Source organism: Alexandromys fortis, unplaced genomic scaffold (assembly GCF_014885135.2).
Source record: "Alexandromys fortis isolate MF-2015 unplaced genomic scaffold, M_Fortis_MF-2015_v1.1 scaffold_159, whole genome shotgun sequence".
Lineage (NCBI taxonomy): Eukaryota > Metazoa > Chordata > Mammalia > Rodentia > Cricetidae > Alexandromys > Alexandromys fortis.
This window is the reverse complement of record NW_026068031.1, coordinates 2,348,099-2,367,954: the sequence shown is the minus strand read 5'-3', so window position 1 is coordinate 2,367,954 and position 19,856 is coordinate 2,348,099. Positions and strand designations below refer to the sequence as shown.

Sequence of the window (19,856 nt, the reverse complement as noted above, 5' to 3'; positions counted from 1 at the left end):
CATTCCTCTTTCTGCCCAGCCATATCACTTCCTGTCTCCACTTCCCTAGTGCTGGGATTAAAGGTGTGAGCCCCACTGCTTGGCTCTGTTTCTCTTTTAGACCGGATCAATTTTGTCTAGCCCAGGGTGGCCTTGAACTCACAGAGATCCCTTTGCCTCTGCCTCCCAGTGCTAGGATTAAAGGCCACTATCACCCGGCCTCTGTGGTTAACTAGTGTGACTAGCTCCACACTCTGATCTTCAGGCAAGCTTTATTTGTTAGATCTCAAACAAAATATCACCGCAATGCACCATGGCATGGAATAGTTCCTTTAGAATGGAACTGTATCATTCTATATTGCAAATAACTTGGTTTTTGTTTTGTTGATTTTTTGTTGTTTTTTTTTTTTGTTGTTGTTGTTGTTGTTTTTGGTTTATAGGGGCTCAGTTACCTTGAGTTTCAGTAGAGAGTTTGAATCTTTAAACAATGATACTTCTGTTAAGATTGTGAGGACTTTTGAAGTTGGAGCAACTGGACTTGCGTCGTGAGACAGCCCTGAGTATGGGTGGGGGGCCAAACGTTATGCTTTAATGTGAATGACCCTCTATAGGCGCCTGTGTTTGAAAACTTGGTACCCAGCTGTTGGAAGAGGAGGTTGTAGAATCTCTGGGAAGAGGAGCCTGCCTAAAAGAAGTAGACCACTGGGGTGAGTGGGTCATCGCCCACCTCCTTCCAGCCTAAGTTGTTCACTTCCTGATGCCTGAGGTGCGAGCAAGCTGCACCATGGGTTCTGCTGCTGTGTTTTCTGCACACTTGTAGAAAATGCACTGGGAGACGGCACCCTCCCATACCGCAGTCCCAAATAAATCCCTGTTAAAGTTCCTTCTGCAACTTTGGTCACAGCAATGAAGAGGAGAGCTAATAAGTCTATCCACTGTCCCACTCCTGAGCCCAATGAGACTTGTGGAGGCCACAATCTCTTAGTCACATTTGGGTTTTTTTTTCACATAAAAAATAAATAAAATGTATCTTGTACTCTTTTGCCCTTAATTTTTTTTAAAAAAAGATTGATTTATTTATTATATATACAGGGTTCTCTCTGCATATATACCTACAGACCAGAAGAGGGCACCAGATCTCATTACAGATGGCTGTGAATGGTTGCTGGGAATTGAACTTAGGACCTCTGGAAGAACAGCCAGTGCTCTCAACCACTAAGTCCCCCCTTAATGTTTTAATCTTCTAATTTCTTGTTAAGTCCTGACTTAATGAATCCAGAGCCATTCTAGTTACAGCCCTGGTTCCCTAGAAACCTTAAAACATTACCCAAATGTCATTTTTTTAATTTATTTATTATGTATATAGTGTTCTGGGCACCAGATCTCATTATAGATGGGTGTGTGTCATCATGTGGTTGCTGGGAATTGAACTCAGGACCTCTGGAACAGCAGTCAGTTCTCTTAACCTCTGAGCCATCTCTCCAGCCCCCAAATGTCATTATTGGTGACCAAGTTCTCCTCTAAAGTTAGCCCGTGCTTCCTCAGAGAAAGAGAGGTGTGTCAAACACAAACCTTAAGCAGGCACGCTCTACGGACCTGCTTCTTTTTCTTAGTTCTACCATTGAACTCAAGATCCTCAAGAGTGTTTGAGTGTATTATGAAATACTGTAACATCGTGGAACTTAGACTTCTGTATCAACTCACAGTGTCTTTGCTAATATGAAATATAGTGATAAATATTTGCTAGAGATACCTCTGGCCACAAGCAAAGCTGCAGATGTTTGGACCCCTAAACCTATGTCATGCCAGCCAGACTGCAATTCCAGCCTAGGAAGGCGGAGACGAGGGATCCCAGGAACAAGTTGCCTAGGGAGAGCCCTACTGAGGAACACTGGGTTTGGTTGAGAGGCCATGCCTCAAAGAATAAGGTAGAAGACCAATAAAAGATTCCTGGCACTGTCCTTAGACTTTCATAGACACAGCCAGGCGGTGGTGCACGCCTTTAATCCCAGCACTTGGGAGGCAGAGGCAGGTGAACCTCTGTGAGTTCGAGGCCAGCCTGGTCTACAGAGCGAGTTCCAGGACAGCAAGGACTACACAGTGAAACTCTGACTTGAAAAACAAAAACAAAACAACAACAAAAAGAATATCTCAAGGAGCACAAGGTGGACAGCACTCTGCTGGACAATGATGCCGAAACAACTGGACACTGGATGCCTGTGCCCTGTTCTCCCTCGGCCCTGTCTGGAGTGTGTGTGGCTGTCTCTTGGCTTTCTTTACTGTGCCGGCATTAACAGACAGACTTTAAACACTTCTTTCTTTCGCCTACATTGTGAATTTCAAATCATGATATTGGACGTGCTGTCTTGGGATTTGAAAGTTTCCTCTAACGCTGCTTTGGAGACCCCTTCTTCCTAGAGCTTCCTTGGGCTGCTGGAAATCCACCTCCCTTTGTTCCACTCCGTTGCTGGTGGACGCTTGGGCCGCTTCTGGCAAACAACCATAACCGCATCTCCATCTCCCTTAGATTAGATTAGAAGTCTGATCATTTCCTGGACAACTCCTCCGTCCTCTGGCAGTGCCTCTTTCCCAGGCCTGACCACAAATGGCACGGTTGGGTCTCTGCATCTTTGTCACTCTCGATGCTCTGATGTACTCTGAAGTTTTATCACATAATTCCTTGATCGCTAAAGAGGCTGAATGAGTACTGCCCCCTTCACTGGTTACTAGCTCTTCATATATGAATACCCAGAAATCTCATACGATTTCCTAGTGGGAGTGTCTCCTACCGTAACTGCTTATCAACACAAACCTAAACATACGGTAAGGATGGGGAGAAAAGGTGCCAACTGAGAAACATATGTGTGTTTTATTCTGTATGTTTGGAGTGGGGGGCAGGCAGGTACCACAGCACTGTGCAGAGGCCAGAGGGCTCAAGGGATCGGACATCTCGACTTTGACAGGAGCGACGTCACCGCAGGGGATTTTCGGCACTGTCTGTCCCTGTTACAGGGTTGTCACAGCCTGTCCACTTGAGATCCTTCCTCCTCCTCATCCTCAATCCTGACTTGCCCAGAAGATGGAGGCTTCTAGAAATTTGCATAGTCATGATCTTGTGTCTAAATGACCCTGAAATTCATAATGATGATTTTATTCCAGGCCTGTAGACTTGGGCATCCAGTGTCTTCCCAGGAATCTGATACTGGATATAAAATTGCAGCTCTATGTCTCTCCCTTTACACAGCCTCATCCTTTGTCCTTAGAGGAGGATACTGCCATTCAGAGAGGTTAGCATAAATGGAAGGTATGATTTTCCACACAGCCACTGGCTGCCTGGGTGCAAAGACATTTTCCTGCTAATCCTGCTGTTGGCTCACTTCCCAGAGCTTTGTGCAGAAGTTACCCAGTTGAGAGCCTGCCATGAACTTTACCCTACTTCTAACTCACCGGACCTTTGGGGAGAGTAACTCTGTCAGGTGACTTTTTTCACTGATGGAAGGTTAGGAAATCACGAGGACGTCTGGCCAGGTGCTGGGGTCAAGCATCTGTTGTATGAACAGAGTGGAACGTTGGCTTACTCTAGTTCTGGGTTCACTACCAACACCCCCTCTCCCAGCAAGCATTCTGCTCTAAGCACTCAGAAACTCCTATAAACATTAGTTTGCATTTGTGTGGACGTGACTTTGGGTAAACACCCAGGATTACGCTTGCTGATCAGGTGGTGGCAGTGTCAAGCCCACTTCTGAAAAGGTTGTACCCATCTGCCTTCCCACCAGCAAGGACAGTTTATAGTGTTCATGGCTGTTGGTGTTTGTTGTCTGCGTTTTACATTTCCGCTATTCGCATAGCTGCATAGCCCGTTTTAATCTGTAAGTCTTTGATCATATGATGTCTTTTCATTGTTTCCCTGTAAGAATTCTATTATTCTTTTAATCCTTTTGTCTTATGGGGGCTAGGGTAATGACTCAGTGGCTAAAAGCATGGGCTCCTCTTCCAGATGATCTGGGTTCAATTTCCAGCACCAACAAACATCTGTATCTCCAGTTCCATTGGACCCAATGCACTCTTCTGGCCTCTGTGGGCACTGCACACGGGGTGCATAGATGTATATGTAGGTTAAACACCCATACACATAAAATAATAAATAAAACAAAACTTTAAGAAAGATATGTGTGTAAGAGGGGGAGAAGGAGAGAGGGAGAAGGAGAGAGGGTAAGAGGGAGACAGACAGACAGACAGACAGACAGGGCATGTTGCATCATGGGTAGGGAGGTAGAGGACAGTTTTGTGGAATCGGTTCCCTCCTTCCAGTTTTCATGATTTCCTGGGATTGAACTCAGGCCACCAGGCTTGCATGGCAGCACATTACCTGATGATCCATCTTCCCAGACAAGCGATAAAATTTCTCCAATACAATACTGTGATATACATAGCTGGCTGCGGTGGCAGTCTACTTCCTCTGCATCTCTGCATCACTCACACCCCACCCCGAGGACTTCACTTTATCCCTCCCAGCTCATCAAATTCTTTAAGACCCTTCACCTTGTTTTCCCGCAAGAGAATCAATAAAGATACCTGACCCAGAAGAGGAAGCCTGCACATTTTATATACTTGTCTTTTATGGGTTTCAATTAAATTTTTTCTAGCTCAGTTTATGCTGTCGATTAATATAAAATGAATGTGAAAATGACTGCCTCGTTCTCTTATCCGTCACCTTGCAGTCTGTTGACAGCCCGGATGTGCCCTCAGAGGCTCGTGTACCATCTTCATGTGGATGTCTAGCAGGCATCTTTTTCTACGGCTTTGATAAGGTAGATACTTTCCCAGCTATTTCAGCAAACAAACTCTAGCTTTCTTGAGTTTCTCACGAAAACCTCATGTACGATTGAATCTTGATTGCTGAGTAAGAACTAAACAAAGGTGGGAGACTCTCTAAGGAACCTCTCAACCTTATTATTCCCAGTGCTCAGAAGGCTGAGGCAGGAGGATTGCAAGTGGAAGGAGAGAAGGGAGGGAGGGGGAAGACTGTAGCAGAACCCGATGGACATCAGACACTAGGCTACCTATCCTAAGAAACCAAATCTGATCTCTAGTTTCCACTAGTCCCCAACCCCAAAACCTGGCTAGGATTCTAATATATCCAATTTTTTTTTCTCTCACACTCTTCTGTCATAAAAAATACTGAAAACAAAAACTGCTGTTTCCCCCAAATCCCTGCAGCCTGAAGCCAAAAAAGCTTGAGGCAGATTTTAGAGAAATCTGTATGGAAAATGTTTGTACTGGTTATGTGTGGAGTACTCTGCAAATGCCAGCCACAATCAGGAGAATCTCACGGTGTTGCGCTGGCTGCCTCTCTCTGCCCAACGCTCCTGAGAACCCAACGACTGTGCCCTGGTCTCAGAAGCTGAGTGGACTGCTCTTCCTTGGCCAGACAAGTGATGGGATAGCAGATAATTTACTGTGACTGTCTCTCCTACTTCTCCCTATGCACTCCATAAGACCTTGCTTCAAAGTTCCCTTCCTATTCCAAAGGAATATCATTCAAAAAAAAAAAAAAAAAAAGGGTGGCAGTACAACACTGTCATCTCAGGACTCGTGAAGCTGAGGCATGAGGGTATCAAGTTCCAGTCCAACTGTGGCCACATAGCGTGGCGTGGCCCTCCATAAGGGAGGTGCAGGGGTGGGGGTGGCAGGGAGAGAGAGAGGAAAGAAGGAAGCGTCCTTACTCAGACAAGGAAACAGAAAAGAATTTGAACATGAATGCTGTACTGCTTGTTGACTTTTGTTTGTTTGAGAGGAACCAGGGTTATCTGGGAAAAAAAGAACCTCGGTGGAGAAAATGCCTGCAACAGATGCCATAGGCAAGTCTGGGGGGCATTTGTCTTTTATTAATATCTGGTAGGGGAGGAGCCCAGTACTTTGGGTGGTGCCACTACTGGCCAGGTGATCCTGGGCTGTTTAAGAAAGCAGGCTGAAGGAGGGAGGAACAGGAATCCCGTAACCGTACCCTCCACGGCTTCTGCTTCAGTTCCTGCCTCCAGCCAGATTCTTGCCCTGAGTTCCTGGCCTGACTTCTTTAATGATGGACAGTGAGGTGGAGCTGTGAGCCAAGTAAACCCTTTCCTCCCCGAGCTGCTTTCGGTCAGCGCTAGAAGCCAAAGGACACACCTTCCTATGTTCCTCATCTCCAGCTAATTGCCATCAGGTCATACTTCTTTCCCAAGAATGCTTCTAAGCTATGCATTTTCCATCACTCTGAGCGGCAAAACACACAGGATTCCATACTGTGGTGTGGGAGGTCCTTCTGGCTATGTGTTGCTTTTATTGGTTAATGAATAAAAAAAAAACTACTTTGGACCTATAGCAGGGCAGAACTTAGATAGGCAGGGAAGATGGAACTGAATGCTGGGAGGGAAGAAGGTAGAGTCAGAGAAGCCATGGATCCACCGCCTGAGACAGAAGCTGGGAACTTTAGCTGGTAAGCCACAGCCACATGGTGATACACAGAATAATGTAGATGGGTTAGTTTTGGATATGAGTTTATCCAGAAATACACTTAAGCTATTGGCCAAACAGTATTGCAATTAATATGGATTTTTGAGTGGTTATTTTGTGGCTGGGCAGCCAGGACGAACAAACGACTCTTCTCCTAACAATACTGCTTTGAGACTATGTGTCTGAAGGCTTCACTTATATTAATTAAGTTTATGCACTTTTCTTCTGACAACCTGTCTTGTGTTATAAGGGTAGGGCTCAACCATGAACCTAGAATTAGGTTAAGAAATCATTCTTCCCTTCCTAACAAGACCAGTAGCTGACTAGTGGTTTGTTGTGGCCTAAATGCGTGGGGACAAGAGCGCTTGCTCACACACATTCTCTTCCCTGCCTCAGATAGTCTGAAGGCTGACACAACATGAGATCCTAGGCTCTCCGTTTCCTTCCCCAGCTGCTCTTTGGCTTCCTGGACTGAATGCTCATCATCCCCAAGCGTTGTCATGGCACAGAGCTCCTCGGATGAAGGGGATTCTTTTCCCATTGTTTGCCTTGTAAAATCGAAGTTTGTTGCAAGCTATTTGATCACACAGTGAACCCCAAGATCGATTGCATTATTTACTGGAAAAACCTGCTTCTAGTTGTGGTGTGGCTCAGCCCTAGCACACACTTTTAACCAAGAGCTGTCTGCTTGAATACTGTAAACATTAGGATTATGTAGCGAGCTGCGTGATGTCACACCTGATGGAGATGTATAATCAACTCCTATGGCTAAAGTCTGACTTATGCCTGATCACGCAATGATCATCAGCTGCTTGCATATGCGTGGGCCTATGGGCAGTGCCCACCTGGCAATCCGGGATTGGCAACCCATGCCTACTTAAGGGCTGGGAGAGGTTTGCTGGGGGAGAGAGGGAAAGAGAGAGAGAGGAGAGAGAGAGAGAGAGAGAGAGAGAGAGAGAGAGAGAGAGAGAGAGAGAGAGAGAAGGAGAAGGAGAAGGAGAAGGAGAAGGAGAAGGAGATAGATTGCTGTGAATAAAGTCCTGAAAACTGCTGCAAGAAGAGCTCCGGGTGTTGCGTTTTTCCTTGCTGGTTGAGGGTGGCTGTGACAGGATTAAATAAAATCAACATTAGGTCAAGAGGGAGAGCAAGGAGCAAGTTGACAGGAAAAAAACATACAGAGCAGGAGGAAGTCAGGAGAATGGAGACAGGGAAAGGGAGAGCGAGAGGGAGAGGACATCCAGTTATCCGGTTTGAGGAGTTTTGTTTGAGATGGCGTAGGAAAAAGGCCTATCTGGGACAATTCCAGAGGAGGAAGGTCATCTGGGTGCTTTCTGTGCCTCTCTGAGCTAGCGGGTTTTCACCCCAGCATCTGGCTCCCAGTCTTTACTGATAAAATTAAATGATTGAGATTTTTGTTAAAAACAACAGGTGTTCTTGTTGGATATGTGTGCAACAAAAGCCTTCTTTCCACTGCTGCTTGTAATGTGTTTAGCAGCTGAAAAGGGGCCCCCAAAGTCACTTCTTGGAAGGAAGATGATAACAGCAACACCACCCGAAGAATTAAAGGACATAATTTTTAATGACACAACAGTGTGGCTACTCATGGTGTTCTTTTTATTCTGAGCACAATTTCTTGAATATGTACAGTTTCCATAAAACATTTGCCTGTTTTCCTAGAGTACTTGGGATTGAACCCAGAGACTTCACAAGACAGTCGGGTACTCTACCACTGAACCACATTTCTAGCCTTGCATAAGCACTATGTTCAGCACTGTTTAGATAAAGTAATTTTTTTTGTTTTATTTTTTGTGACAGGGTTTCTTTGTCACTTTGGAGCCTGTCCTGGAACTTGTAGACCAGGCTGGCCTCGAACTCACAGAGATCCGCCTGCCTCTGCCTCCCGAGTGCTGGGATTAAAGGCGTGCACCACCACCCAGTAATCTTAACTGATGGTCTTACAATGTGTTTGAACTCCCCCCCCCAATCATCAGACAATGGATAATATTTGAGGAGTCACCCCCTAAATCTTATATTTTTGTTTGTGAGCCTAGCCTTTAATGGCTGAGCCATCTCTCCAGCCTGTACACCCCTAATTCTTACTACCCAGGTGTTTGTGGAAGAAAGTCTGGAGTTGCTGCCACGCATCCACCTGGGCCATGGCATGAGGCTTAGGCTCCCCTCCAAACATGATATTAGTACCCACCAGGACGTGCATGCCAGCCTTGCACAGGGGGAAGTAAGGGGGCTCAATATAGTGCCCTGCTTCTGGGTATAAGATGATCTGGGGCTTCTCCTTCCCATGGGCCTGTAAGCGTTTGGAGATCTCATTGGTATAGAACTCACTCTTCCAGTTGCGGTCATCCTGACCCACAAGGAACAGGAAGGTGGTGTCAGACCTTTCCACAGGGATGAAGCTCTTCGTCTCTACCAAAGGACTTTGCAGCCCTTCCACAACATCCAAAAGGCCATCTTTGGTCACTTTGATTCGATCTCTCAGAAAAGACACAGGAGGGATAGTCTCATCTTTGTAGTATATGGTGTTCCCAACAGCGGCCACAGAGCCATTGATGAAGACAGCAGCTTTGATGCCCTTCAGGAAGGAGGCCATAGCAAGGCCAAGTTCACCCCCTTTGGAAATCCCAAGCAGCCCAATTCCTGGACCTTTTACCTGAGAAAAATATTTTTAAAAAGAGAGAGAATTAGTCCAGGAAGAGTATCAGACAGTGAGTAAGCCCAGCTGGAAAAGTGGATGAACCACAACCAACATCTGGAATCTATTTTTTAAACCATCCTAGAAGGAATGAAGATTCTCTGAGAAGACACTGCACCCCTCCCTGTGGTCATTAGAATATTGAGGCAATGGACCCCAAGAAACTAATGAAAACAAACATTCTGGCTGGCTGACCTTTCATTTGACACGAAGTGGGTGTTTGGCTTCCCACTTCTCCAGAGGACCACCTCACACCCTTGCCTACCTCCTCAGCCTCTTGAGCCCCACATGCCCTGCTTCAGCTTTTCATACAGCAGTGAGAAACAGAAGCCATCAGGAGGAATGTCTCATTTCCTCACTCCCCACACTACCTATTCCCACGGCTGCTCAAGCTCTCAGACGTCCCACAAGGAGCCACCTCTCCTTGTGTTTGGGATGCTGTCCACTATCTTACTCCAGGGTTGGCCTCCCACACTCACTTCCGGCCTCCTCTCCTCCTGACTTCCCTCTGCTGGTCCTCCAGGTCCTCTCTGCTCTGGGCCTCTTCTATGTCCTCACAGCCCTTTACCCTAGGCCATACTTAGTTACGACTTTGTTCTCTTCCTGATTCCCTGCTGAACCTGTGGGAAGATGTCTGTTGTACTTTCCTTTCTTCCAGTCCCTCCTCTGTGCCTTCTGGGCACCATCCCACAAGGACTGCCCCTGTCCTGAATCCCAGCAGCCTCTGTGCTATAAGCAAATGGCTATTTGGCTGACCTCTCATAGAAATAATCAATCAGTCAATCAATTAATCAATCAATCAATCACTTTTTCTTTCTTCTCTTCCTACCCCTCCCCTCTGGCAACAATATCCTTGACCACTTTAAAATGTAACCCCCCACTAAAATACTAATAATTACATGATCAAATATGTTTTAATTACCCTACTATGAAATTTTGAATTGTCAACTTGACACAATCTAGACATACCTGTGGAGGGATTTAAATCAAGGAACCTAGGCTGGGTTGACCTACAGACATGCCTTTAAGGGGATTCTTTCTCTTTTTTATTTATATTTTATGTATGTGTGCTCTGCATGTTAGAAGAAGGCATCAGATCCCATTATAAATGGTTGTGAGCCACCATGTGGTTGTTGGGAACAGAACTCAGGACTTCAAGAAGAGCAGTTAGTACTCTTAACCTCTGAGCCATATCTCCAGCTCCTTAAGGGAATTTCTTAATTTCACTAACTAAGGGGGGAATACCTACTTTGAATGTAGGTGGTGATATTTCTAGAGCCAGGCCCTAGGCTGTATAAAACTGGAAAAAGAGAGATCTAACCTCAGGGTGACTAAGCAGGTAGTTCACAGCTTCTTCAAAGTACTCCATGTGCATGACATCCATACTTTTGGGGAGGTCATCGTAGTTATAATAAGCCAGAGCCAAGACAGCAAAACCCCTCCCAGCCAGAAGACTTGCTCGATACTCCAGAAGGCCACCTCCAACTCCGAAAAGGTCCACGATTCCAGGATAGGGCCCAGGTTCTGGGGAAGAAACAGAACTAAGCATTAATAGGAAGTATTTAATAATCAACAGTTATTGAACTCTTCTTCGCAGTCTTGGCCACCTTAAACAAAAGGAATAATGGTCTAAGAGCTCACCTACTCTCTTGTGCCAGCACCAGCCATCTTCAACACTCCATGAGATGACCACACAAAGACCATGGCTGGGTGTTATTGTTGTGTAATATGAGTTAAAGATGTGTTATATTTGTCTGTACTGTGGAACATTTGTTTAGTGATACAAAGATGTGTTGCATTCTTTTATGTTACATTTGTTTACCTTTGCATAGCTGTGTTACTCTGTCTAAAACACCTGATTGGTCTAATAAAGAGTTGGACAACTAATAACTTGGCAGGAGAAAGGATAAGTGGTCCTGGCATGCAGATAGAATAAATAGGAGAAAAAGAAAAGAAAGAGGAGTGAGAAAAGGAGGAAAGGAGGACTTCAGGGGCAGCCACCCAGCTACACAGCAAGTCACCGAGTAAGAAGGAAAGAAAAGTATATAGAAAGGCAAAAGCTCAGAGACAAAAGGTACATGAGAGAATTTAAGCTATGAAAATCAGGCTAGAAACAAGTCAAGCTAAGGCCAGGCATTACTTATTCATAATAAGAATAAGACTCAATGCATTTACTTGGGAGGTGGTGGGCTCCAGCAAAATAACAAAGAATAAAAACAAAACAAAATACATTATGGTGCCAGACAGTGTAGTGATGTGGAGCTCCTTCCACTCCTTCAGCCAATAGCCTTTAAGCTACCAGCCCACTTGGGCGTGGTCTCTTATACTATAAATTCAGCTGTAAAGCCTGTGCTTGCTTTCTTGCTTTCGGTTGCTTGACTTTATTACTGTTCCCCGCTTGTGCAGAGATTGCATTCTAGGACAATGATCTGTAAGTCTCCCCTAAATAAATAACCCTTTATTATACATGATTCTGAACTAGTGTGGGATTATTTTGTATCTTCTCCCATTATTTGGCACCCAAACATGGGGACCAGTCCACACTTTTTGGATTGGCCCGCCAGCTGCATGGCGCATTGGGCACTGACTCTCCCACCTGCAGCTTTAGCTGACCCTCAGATGCAGCAGGTTGCTGCTCACCGCTCCCCAGCTCGCAACCCACACACTGCTGCCTGCAATCCCTGTGGTACACACAGACTGTAACCTGCATTGATGAAAAACTTGGGTTTTCTCTTTATCCTGGGCCCCAGCTCTTGGAATTGTTTGACCACCTTAATAACTGTTCTTAATTTGTTAAACAAAACATATTTTTTTAAAGATTTATTTGTTTATTATGTATACAGTGTTCTTTCTGCATGTGTGTCTACAGACCAGAAGAGGGCACCAGATCTCATTACAGATGGTTGTGAGCCACCATGTGGTTGCTGGGAATTGAACTCAGGACCTTTGGAAGAGCAAGCAATGCTCTTAACCGCTGAGCCATCTCCCCAGCCCAACAAAACATATTTTCCAGTACCTAAGTAAGCAATATGTGCTGTTAGCTGCCGCCAGCTTCTCTGTTACGTGACTGCAGCTGTGACACCTGCTGTCCGATAACAATTATTATACCTACTGCAATTCACTGAAATTACTTTATGACAGGCAAGATCTGAAAAACTACAAAAAAAATATGACTGATAACATCCAGGAGTTCAATAATTATTTTGCTTCTATTATGGAAGGTATTGGGCAAGACTTACCCTATTTTCCTTCCTATTATTTCATTCTGAGAAATAGCTTTGTTTTCAATATTATCTCATTTTAAGAAATGGTTCAATACTATGGAGAGGGATAGCATCAATTTGACAAGATTATCTCAAAGAATTTGTGCTGTTGGATCTAACTATCAAAATCTGTTAAAAAGTTATGATATGTCCAAGGATGAGACATTACAGGATTTTCAGACTTTTACTAAAAAGATTTGAAAAGATTGAAGAATTTGTTGAAACTGATGAGCAGGGACAGAAGGTACAAGGACAGGATTTAGCCTCATCAGTATGTGCCAGACCCCTGGATGACTTACGCAGAGTTTCAACTGCATATGCAGTAATTTCCTTGGAAAGACCAACTGGCACAAAGTACTCTAAGGTAGTCAAAGAATATGCATGAGAACCAATACATATGAGCAATCTAAAAGAAATAAAAACAAGCAATAGTTTCTTATGGACTACATTCACCATTTGTCAGGGAAATGGTGAAAATGTGGGCCTCAAGTACTAAGGCTACCCCACATGACTGGCTTCAATTAATCTCTGTGGTTTAGAAAATGGACCTCAGCTGCTTTGGAAGTGTTATTTGAGAGAAGAGGCAAAAATTTTAGAGCAACAGGGAAATCAAAAGGATTTGAAACTTCCCAAGATCAAATTCTTGGCAAAGGTCATTACTCTGATCCTCAGGAACAGGCTCACTACAATGAATGCACCTTGTCCCTATGTAGCACAGCAGCTTTAAATGCGTGGGACAGGATTCAGGAACCAGGAAAAGGACTGAGTAATATATTAGGGTTAAACAGGACAAGAGAGAACCCTTTACTGACTTCTTACAAAGATTAACTAAGGCTGTACAATTAGGAGTGACAGACCCCGAGGCTAGATGTGTACTAACTGAAAATGCCGGCTTAGAATGTAAGAAGATCCTCTGGTCTCTAAAGGTTAGATCAGTACCCATAGATGAATGGATCTTGCATACAATGAATGTTGAAACATTTGACTATACTACTGAAGCTTGGGTAGGAGAAGCAATTTCCAGTGGCATGAGGAGACACCGAAATGCCAAATGTTTTAATTGTGGAAGAATAGAACATCTAAGAAGGAATAATGTATCTTCTAGGAATAGGAAGAATAGGAGGAGTCAACGTTCTGGTATATGTAGGAGGTGTGGCAAAGGCAGACACTGTGGACTAATCAATGTAGGTCGACAAGAGACAGACAAATCAACCCGATACCATGGGGAAATTCCTGGGGGCCTTTCAAAGGCCCCAATGTCAAACAAAACCCAGTCATTCCCAATCACTGTGGAGAACATGTCTCACCAGGAAAATTAAACAATCCAGTGCCTACTGAAACAACAACAACAACAAAAAAAAACCCATACTGTTCTGGATGATGGAATAGACCTGGAGGATGAGTCAAAAACTCCAGTAGGAAATAGGAAACATACATTTTGGCAGACTTCTATAAATGCTGAAAGATCAAATCTAAGAGTGCTTATAAATGACATTATAATTGAGGGATTACAAGACACAGGTGCAGATGTGACTATCATTACTCTAGAATCTTGGCATCCGGATTGGCCTCTTCAAAAGACAGATATTCAGTTCCTAGTAATTGGAACCCTATCTCAAGTAAAACAAAGCATGAGGTGGGTTGAATACATAGGACCAGAAGGACGGAAAGGAAGGCTGAGGCCATATGTAGCTAATATTGCAGTGAACTTATGGCACTATGACCTGTTTCAGCAGTGAAATACACAGGTTAACATTCCTGCAGTCCCCAAAACTCATGCTTCTGGGAAAGACATTATAAAATATTATATAAAAAAAGGTCACCAGCCATTCAAGCTGTACAAGAACACAAAGCAACTAGCAAACCTTCAGAGGTACTAAATGGCCATGCTTTTTTAAATGTTTAACTCATTTGGGTTAAACAATGGCCTTTAATGGAAGACAAACTGGAGACTTTAGAACAGTTGGTACAGGAGCAATTAGATGCTCACCATATTGAAGAATCAACCAGCCCTTGGAATTCTCCTGTATTTGTTGATAAAAAGAAACCTGGAAAATGGAGAATGGTGACAGATTTAAGAGCTATCAACAAGGTTATCCAACCTATGGGTCCTCCAACTCTGGAATTCCTCTGCCTCCTCTATTACCAAAAGGATGACCTCTTATAGTTATTGATTTGAAAGACTGTTTCTTCACTATACCTTTACAAGAAAGGATAGAGAAAAATTTGCTTTCACAATGCCTACTTATAATAATTCTCAGTCTACTAGGAGATACCAGTGAACCATCCTCCCAAAGGGAATGCTCAAGAGTGCCACCTTGTGTCAATACTTTGTAAATCAGCAATTGGAAATAATACACAAGTAATTTCCTAAGTTTATAATTTACCATTACATGAACGACATTTTGTTATCTAACTCAAATGCCAATACTTTAGAAAAAATATGTTTGAAGAACTAAAAAAAAGTTTTGCCTAAATGGGGATTACAAATTGCTCCTGAAAAAATACAAATAGGAGATTCTGTCAATTACCTGGGTTACAAAATAGGTTTACAGAAAATTAGAACACAAAAGGCACAAATTAGGAGAGACCAATTGTGGACTCCTAATGACTTTCAAAGATTGTTAGGAGATATTTCCAGTCTATGACCGGCTAATGGGATAACACCTGACCTAACAGTTCATTTAAACCAAACCTTAGGTGGTTACGAAGACTTAAATAGTCCCAGAGAATTAACAGCTCAACCGGAAAAAGAATTGATGGTCATTGAAGAGAAATTACAGAAGGCACATGTAGATGGAGTGAATCCAAATCTTAATTGTATTCTAGTCATATTGCCCTCCAGAATTTCCCCTACAGGAATTTTAATGCAGAGGGAAGATATTATCTTAGAATGGATATTTTTACCACATAAACCAAGTAAAAAATTAAAAACTTATGTGGAAAAAAATCTCTGAATTAATTATAAAAGGAAAATTGAGACTTTGTCAACTAGCAAGTATAGACACAGCAGAGATTATAGTTCCTTTTACCGGTGATGAATTTAAAGAATTATGGGAAGACAATGAACCTTGGTAAAGAGCTTGTGATAATTTTTTGAGAGACATTAATAGCAATTATCCCAAAAGTGATAGAATTAACCATATAAAGAGAACTACTTGAATTCTTCCCCAAATTGTACATGATGTACCAATAACTGGAGTCTGTATATTTTATACAGATGCAAATAAATCAGGAAAGGCAGGTTACAAATCAGAAGAATTAAGTAAGGTGGAACAAAGCCCTTATAATTTTGTTCAAAAGGCAGAATTATATGTTATTCTCATGGTACTAAAGGATTTTAAAGAACCTCTCAATATAGTTACTGATTCACAATATGCAGAAAGAATTGTCTTGCATATTGAAACTGCTGAATTTATACCAGATGATACAGAATTGATTTCATTATTCATATAGGTTCAATATATAATCAGGAATAGGCTTTGTCCTATATACATAACACACATGCTATCACTTATGGGTCTGCCAGGTCCTCTAGCACAAGGTAATGTGAAAATTGATCGATTATTGATTGGAAGTGTGCTCTAGGCCTCAGAATTTCATAAGAAACATCATGTCAGTAGCAAAGATTTAAAGAATTTTCTATTACATGGCAACAAGCTAAAGAGATTATAAAGAGATGTCCTATTTGCTCTTTCTATAGCCAAACACCACTAACCAGCAGGGTACTCAAAGGAATGAGATCTGGCAAATGGATGTGTTCCACTTCACAGAATTTGGAAAATTAAAATATGTAAACCACATCATCGACACTTATTCAGGTTTTCATTGGGCAACTTCTTTGACCTCAGAAATGGCTGAATCAATAATCATACATTTATTAGAAGTTATGGCCATCATGGGTATCCCTGCACAAATAAAGATGTACAATGGTCTAGCATATGTGTCTAAGAAAATAAAACAGATTTTTGCTTATTATAATATAAAGCATATTACAGGTATACCAAACAATCCTGCAGGCCACACAGTTAGAAAAAGATCAAATCGAACTATAAAGGATATACTAAACAAACAGAAAAGAATGGAAAATACCCCCAGAAATAGATTGCATAATGCTTTATTAACCTTGAATTTTCTTAATGTCAATGAGAAAGGAACAACAGCAGCAGAGACATTGAATAATAGAAAAAACTTCTGAATTGAATCAGCCTATATATTTCAAAGATGTGCTAACCTCACAATGGAAACCAGGAGATGTGCTGTTAGGGAAGGGATTTTGCTCTTGTTTCCATGGGAAAAGAAAAGCTATGGATACCATCAAAATTGATAAAGATTCGGTTTGAAAAAGAGAAACCTCTTGATAAAGAAAAATAATGGCTCATCCACATAGGTGACAATCATATAAGTGGTAAGAAAACCTCATAAGGGTTGGGGCAGGGTTCTGTTCTTGTCTTTGCAGGAAAATATTCATCTTCAAAGAGTGGAGAAACCTTGGACATCTAGATGCCTAAAGATAAAGACAGCTATCCAGAAAGAATCAATAAGCAAAGGAAATCTGCCTTATGATACTGTATTATCTGCATGGTAAAATTCGATTATTTGGCCATGTATACATCTCTACTTAAAAGTAAGAGCAGGGTTTGGAGTTGGACAATGGAAGCAAATCTAGAAAGCGACATCCCCTCTCCCAACAAAGTTTGTTCTTATGGTTAGAGACACCATTTAGGGGTTGATTACTACTTGCAGAGGGTTGGGGGTTGGAGTGGAAATTGTAGGCCTAGAGATCTCAAAAAATAAATAAATAAAAACAGAAGCTTGAATGGGATAATAGATAATTTAGTGTGAAATTATTCACACTAATAATAATAATAATAGTGAGTAATAGAGTGAATACTTGTGAGTTATTATTTATGGACAATTTACACTGGTATGGTTTCTTGTATATTGATACAAGTTCAAATTATATTTGTTATTTCTATTTACAATACTTGTACACTTATGCACAGCTATTTTGTCATATTGTACGCATACATATTTATACCTCTGTTTAAGACATTTTGGATATTGATACAATTTTAGGATATATTTATCATATTGCATTATATATTTTTATCTCTGATTAAGATATTTATACATTGTTTACATTTTGATGTAATTGTCCTCCTTTACTGCACAGTTTTTAAAAGATTGTTTAATATTCTGATATGAAGTTTTAATCTTTAATATATATGTAGGTATTAAGTATTATAGGTCAGTAGCCATTCATGTTTGTTATACTTTTAGTCAGACTAATTAGGTTCTTTATATACATAGAGATTGTATTCTGCAAAGATCTGTAGAACATGGCATTTAAATAACTTAGGATTCTGTTGATGTGAGACACAGTTGCTCCTAGCAACACTGATCTATTCCTGAGAGAGTGTTGAGCACCAAAGGCACTCCACTCAGAGTTTGTCTTCTTCTTGGTATGACTGACCTTTGGGCAAGAAATTGCCCATGGCTCGACCACTGACAAAGTGCACTATGTCCAGACTGGACAAGGAGCATACAAGAAAAAAGACTGCCAAATCTTGCCAAGACTGGGTAAGATGGTTTTGAAATATTTCTTGCCTCTGAAAATGGTCTGTCAGTTACTCTAGGCCATAGACAAAGTTGGTTGCTTCAACATTGCAAATGAGACTTTGGGTGATTGTCCAAGTAGACAGTTGTCTCTGTCATCTACTGCACATTTTGGAAGCTGCTTGATCACACTTCCTGCCTACTCAAGTAATATTTTCCTTCTCAGTCCTTTGATGTGGTTGAAAATTAGATAGTCATAGTTACCATCCTCTTATGATCTAGCCAAGTCATTTTCAATACAAGACTTAGACTCCTCAGGATAGAATATTTATTAAAACATTTAGCATACTTCCTTGCTTAATATTGTTTATGCTGGTTATAATTCTAATCCTATATTTGATATCTGTTCCTAGTGTATATAGTTTTGTATTGGGTTTGGAACTCTCTTGTTTAAATAAAAGGGGGAGGTGCTGTGGGAGCTCCTTCTGCTCCTTCAGCCAATAGCCTTTAAGATACCAGCCCACTTGGGTGTGGTCTCTTATACTATAAATGCAGCTGTAAAGCCTGTGCTCACTCTCTTGCTTACAGCTCTCACTTTCAGCTGCTAGACTCTGTTCCTGTTCCCTGCTCATGCAGAGGACTGTGATCTAGGACAGTGATCTATTAGTCTCCTCTAAATAAATAACCCTTTATTGTACGTAATTCTGAACTAGCGTGGGATTATTTTGTATCTTCTGCCATCAGTGTAGCTATTGCCAGGGCCCTTAGAAACAACTTGTACCAGATTTTCTGTTATAACCATTTCCACCTTGGTGTGCGTGTATGGAAGGGGGCATTTCCCCAGCTAGTCTGGTGGTTGTACCTGAAGGCAAAGCTGTGCTTGGTCTAAAACACCAATCTCAGTTATTGTGAGTTATTGTGATGGGTGCTAAGAGGATGGACTGGAATTGATCCGATGACCCTTCTCTAACAAATGCAAGCAGGCTATTCAGCAAGTCCTCGGAGAGACATTCTTTTTAATCCTGCCTCCCCTGGTGCAGCAACATTGGACAGAAGCTTCTCTGGAGTGGTCTTTTCTTGCCTACTTTCAATGTAGGCTAAGCTGGGAACATAAAGACCACAAGGAGCATGAGGCAGAGCCAGTGCATCAGCAGTGGTCAGGAAAGCTCAGCATTTAATAGAGCAAGTTGTGAAACCATTAATGCAGGTGGCTGCTCTCACCCCTCGGCAGTCCTGTGTGTTGGTGTATGCCCAGCACTTGGCATCCAGCTCCTGAATCGATACTGCAACTTCTAAGCAGCTGGCAAGTGTGTCAGTCTGGAGCTCCATCCTCTGGCAAGGGGCAGGCTTCCGGAGTTGTCATGGCAGCCGTCGCTGTGCTGGGGAGGATTCAGGCAGCTGGCCGAAGAAGCAGCCAAATGACTTAAGAGTAGCCAGGGAAAGGAACAGAAATATGGAAATAGAGAGATAACAAGAGAGAGTAGTGAGCCGAGACTAAAGAAGAACAAAAGCTGGGCAGGGGGGGGCGGGGCGTTGCTGGTCACCAAAATATTCCAGGATTCCAGAAAGCTGTCAAGCTACAGAGGTGCAGGGTCTTGCACCACAGGATGTAACATTGGCCTTGGCCGGAAGCAAGAGGACCTGATACCCAAGGCCTGCAGGACTGTGACACTAGAGAATGCCACTAATGGTTGCTCCTGCTTCCTACTGCTGTGGCTCCTTGCTACTGAACAACAGGGGCAATGACCAGCAACTAGAGAGTTTGCCTCCCTATGCTTTCATTTGGGTTGAGCACAAGAAGCTGAGGGACAATTACTTTGACTTCTACAACTATGCCTCCATTTATTCAT

At 42.5% G+C, this 19,856-nt stretch overlaps 1 protein-coding gene across 10 annotated transcripts in view; it reads right to left on the bottom strand.

Moving 5' to 3' along the window:
* Positions 1–19,856, bottom strand: part of LOC126515168 (acyl-coenzyme A thioesterase 1) — a 151,052-nt gene that overhangs the window by 88,647 nt on the left and 42,549 nt on the right. The window contains exons 2-3 of one of the 10 annotated variants that reach the window (XM_050164610.1): positions 10,506–10,708; positions 8,871–9,142 (exon numbers count right to left, since the gene is read on the bottom strand). The exons of 8 other annotated variants lie outside the window; for them this stretch is intronic. In XM_050164610.1, coding sequence (XP_050020567.1) covers positions 8,871–9,142; positions 10,506–10,708 — 475 coding nt within the window. Of the gene's footprint in view, positions 1–8,065; positions 9,143–10,505; positions 10,709–19,856 lie in introns of those variants that run through there. One more of the 10 variants, XM_050164606.1, reaches the window with a different exon arrangement.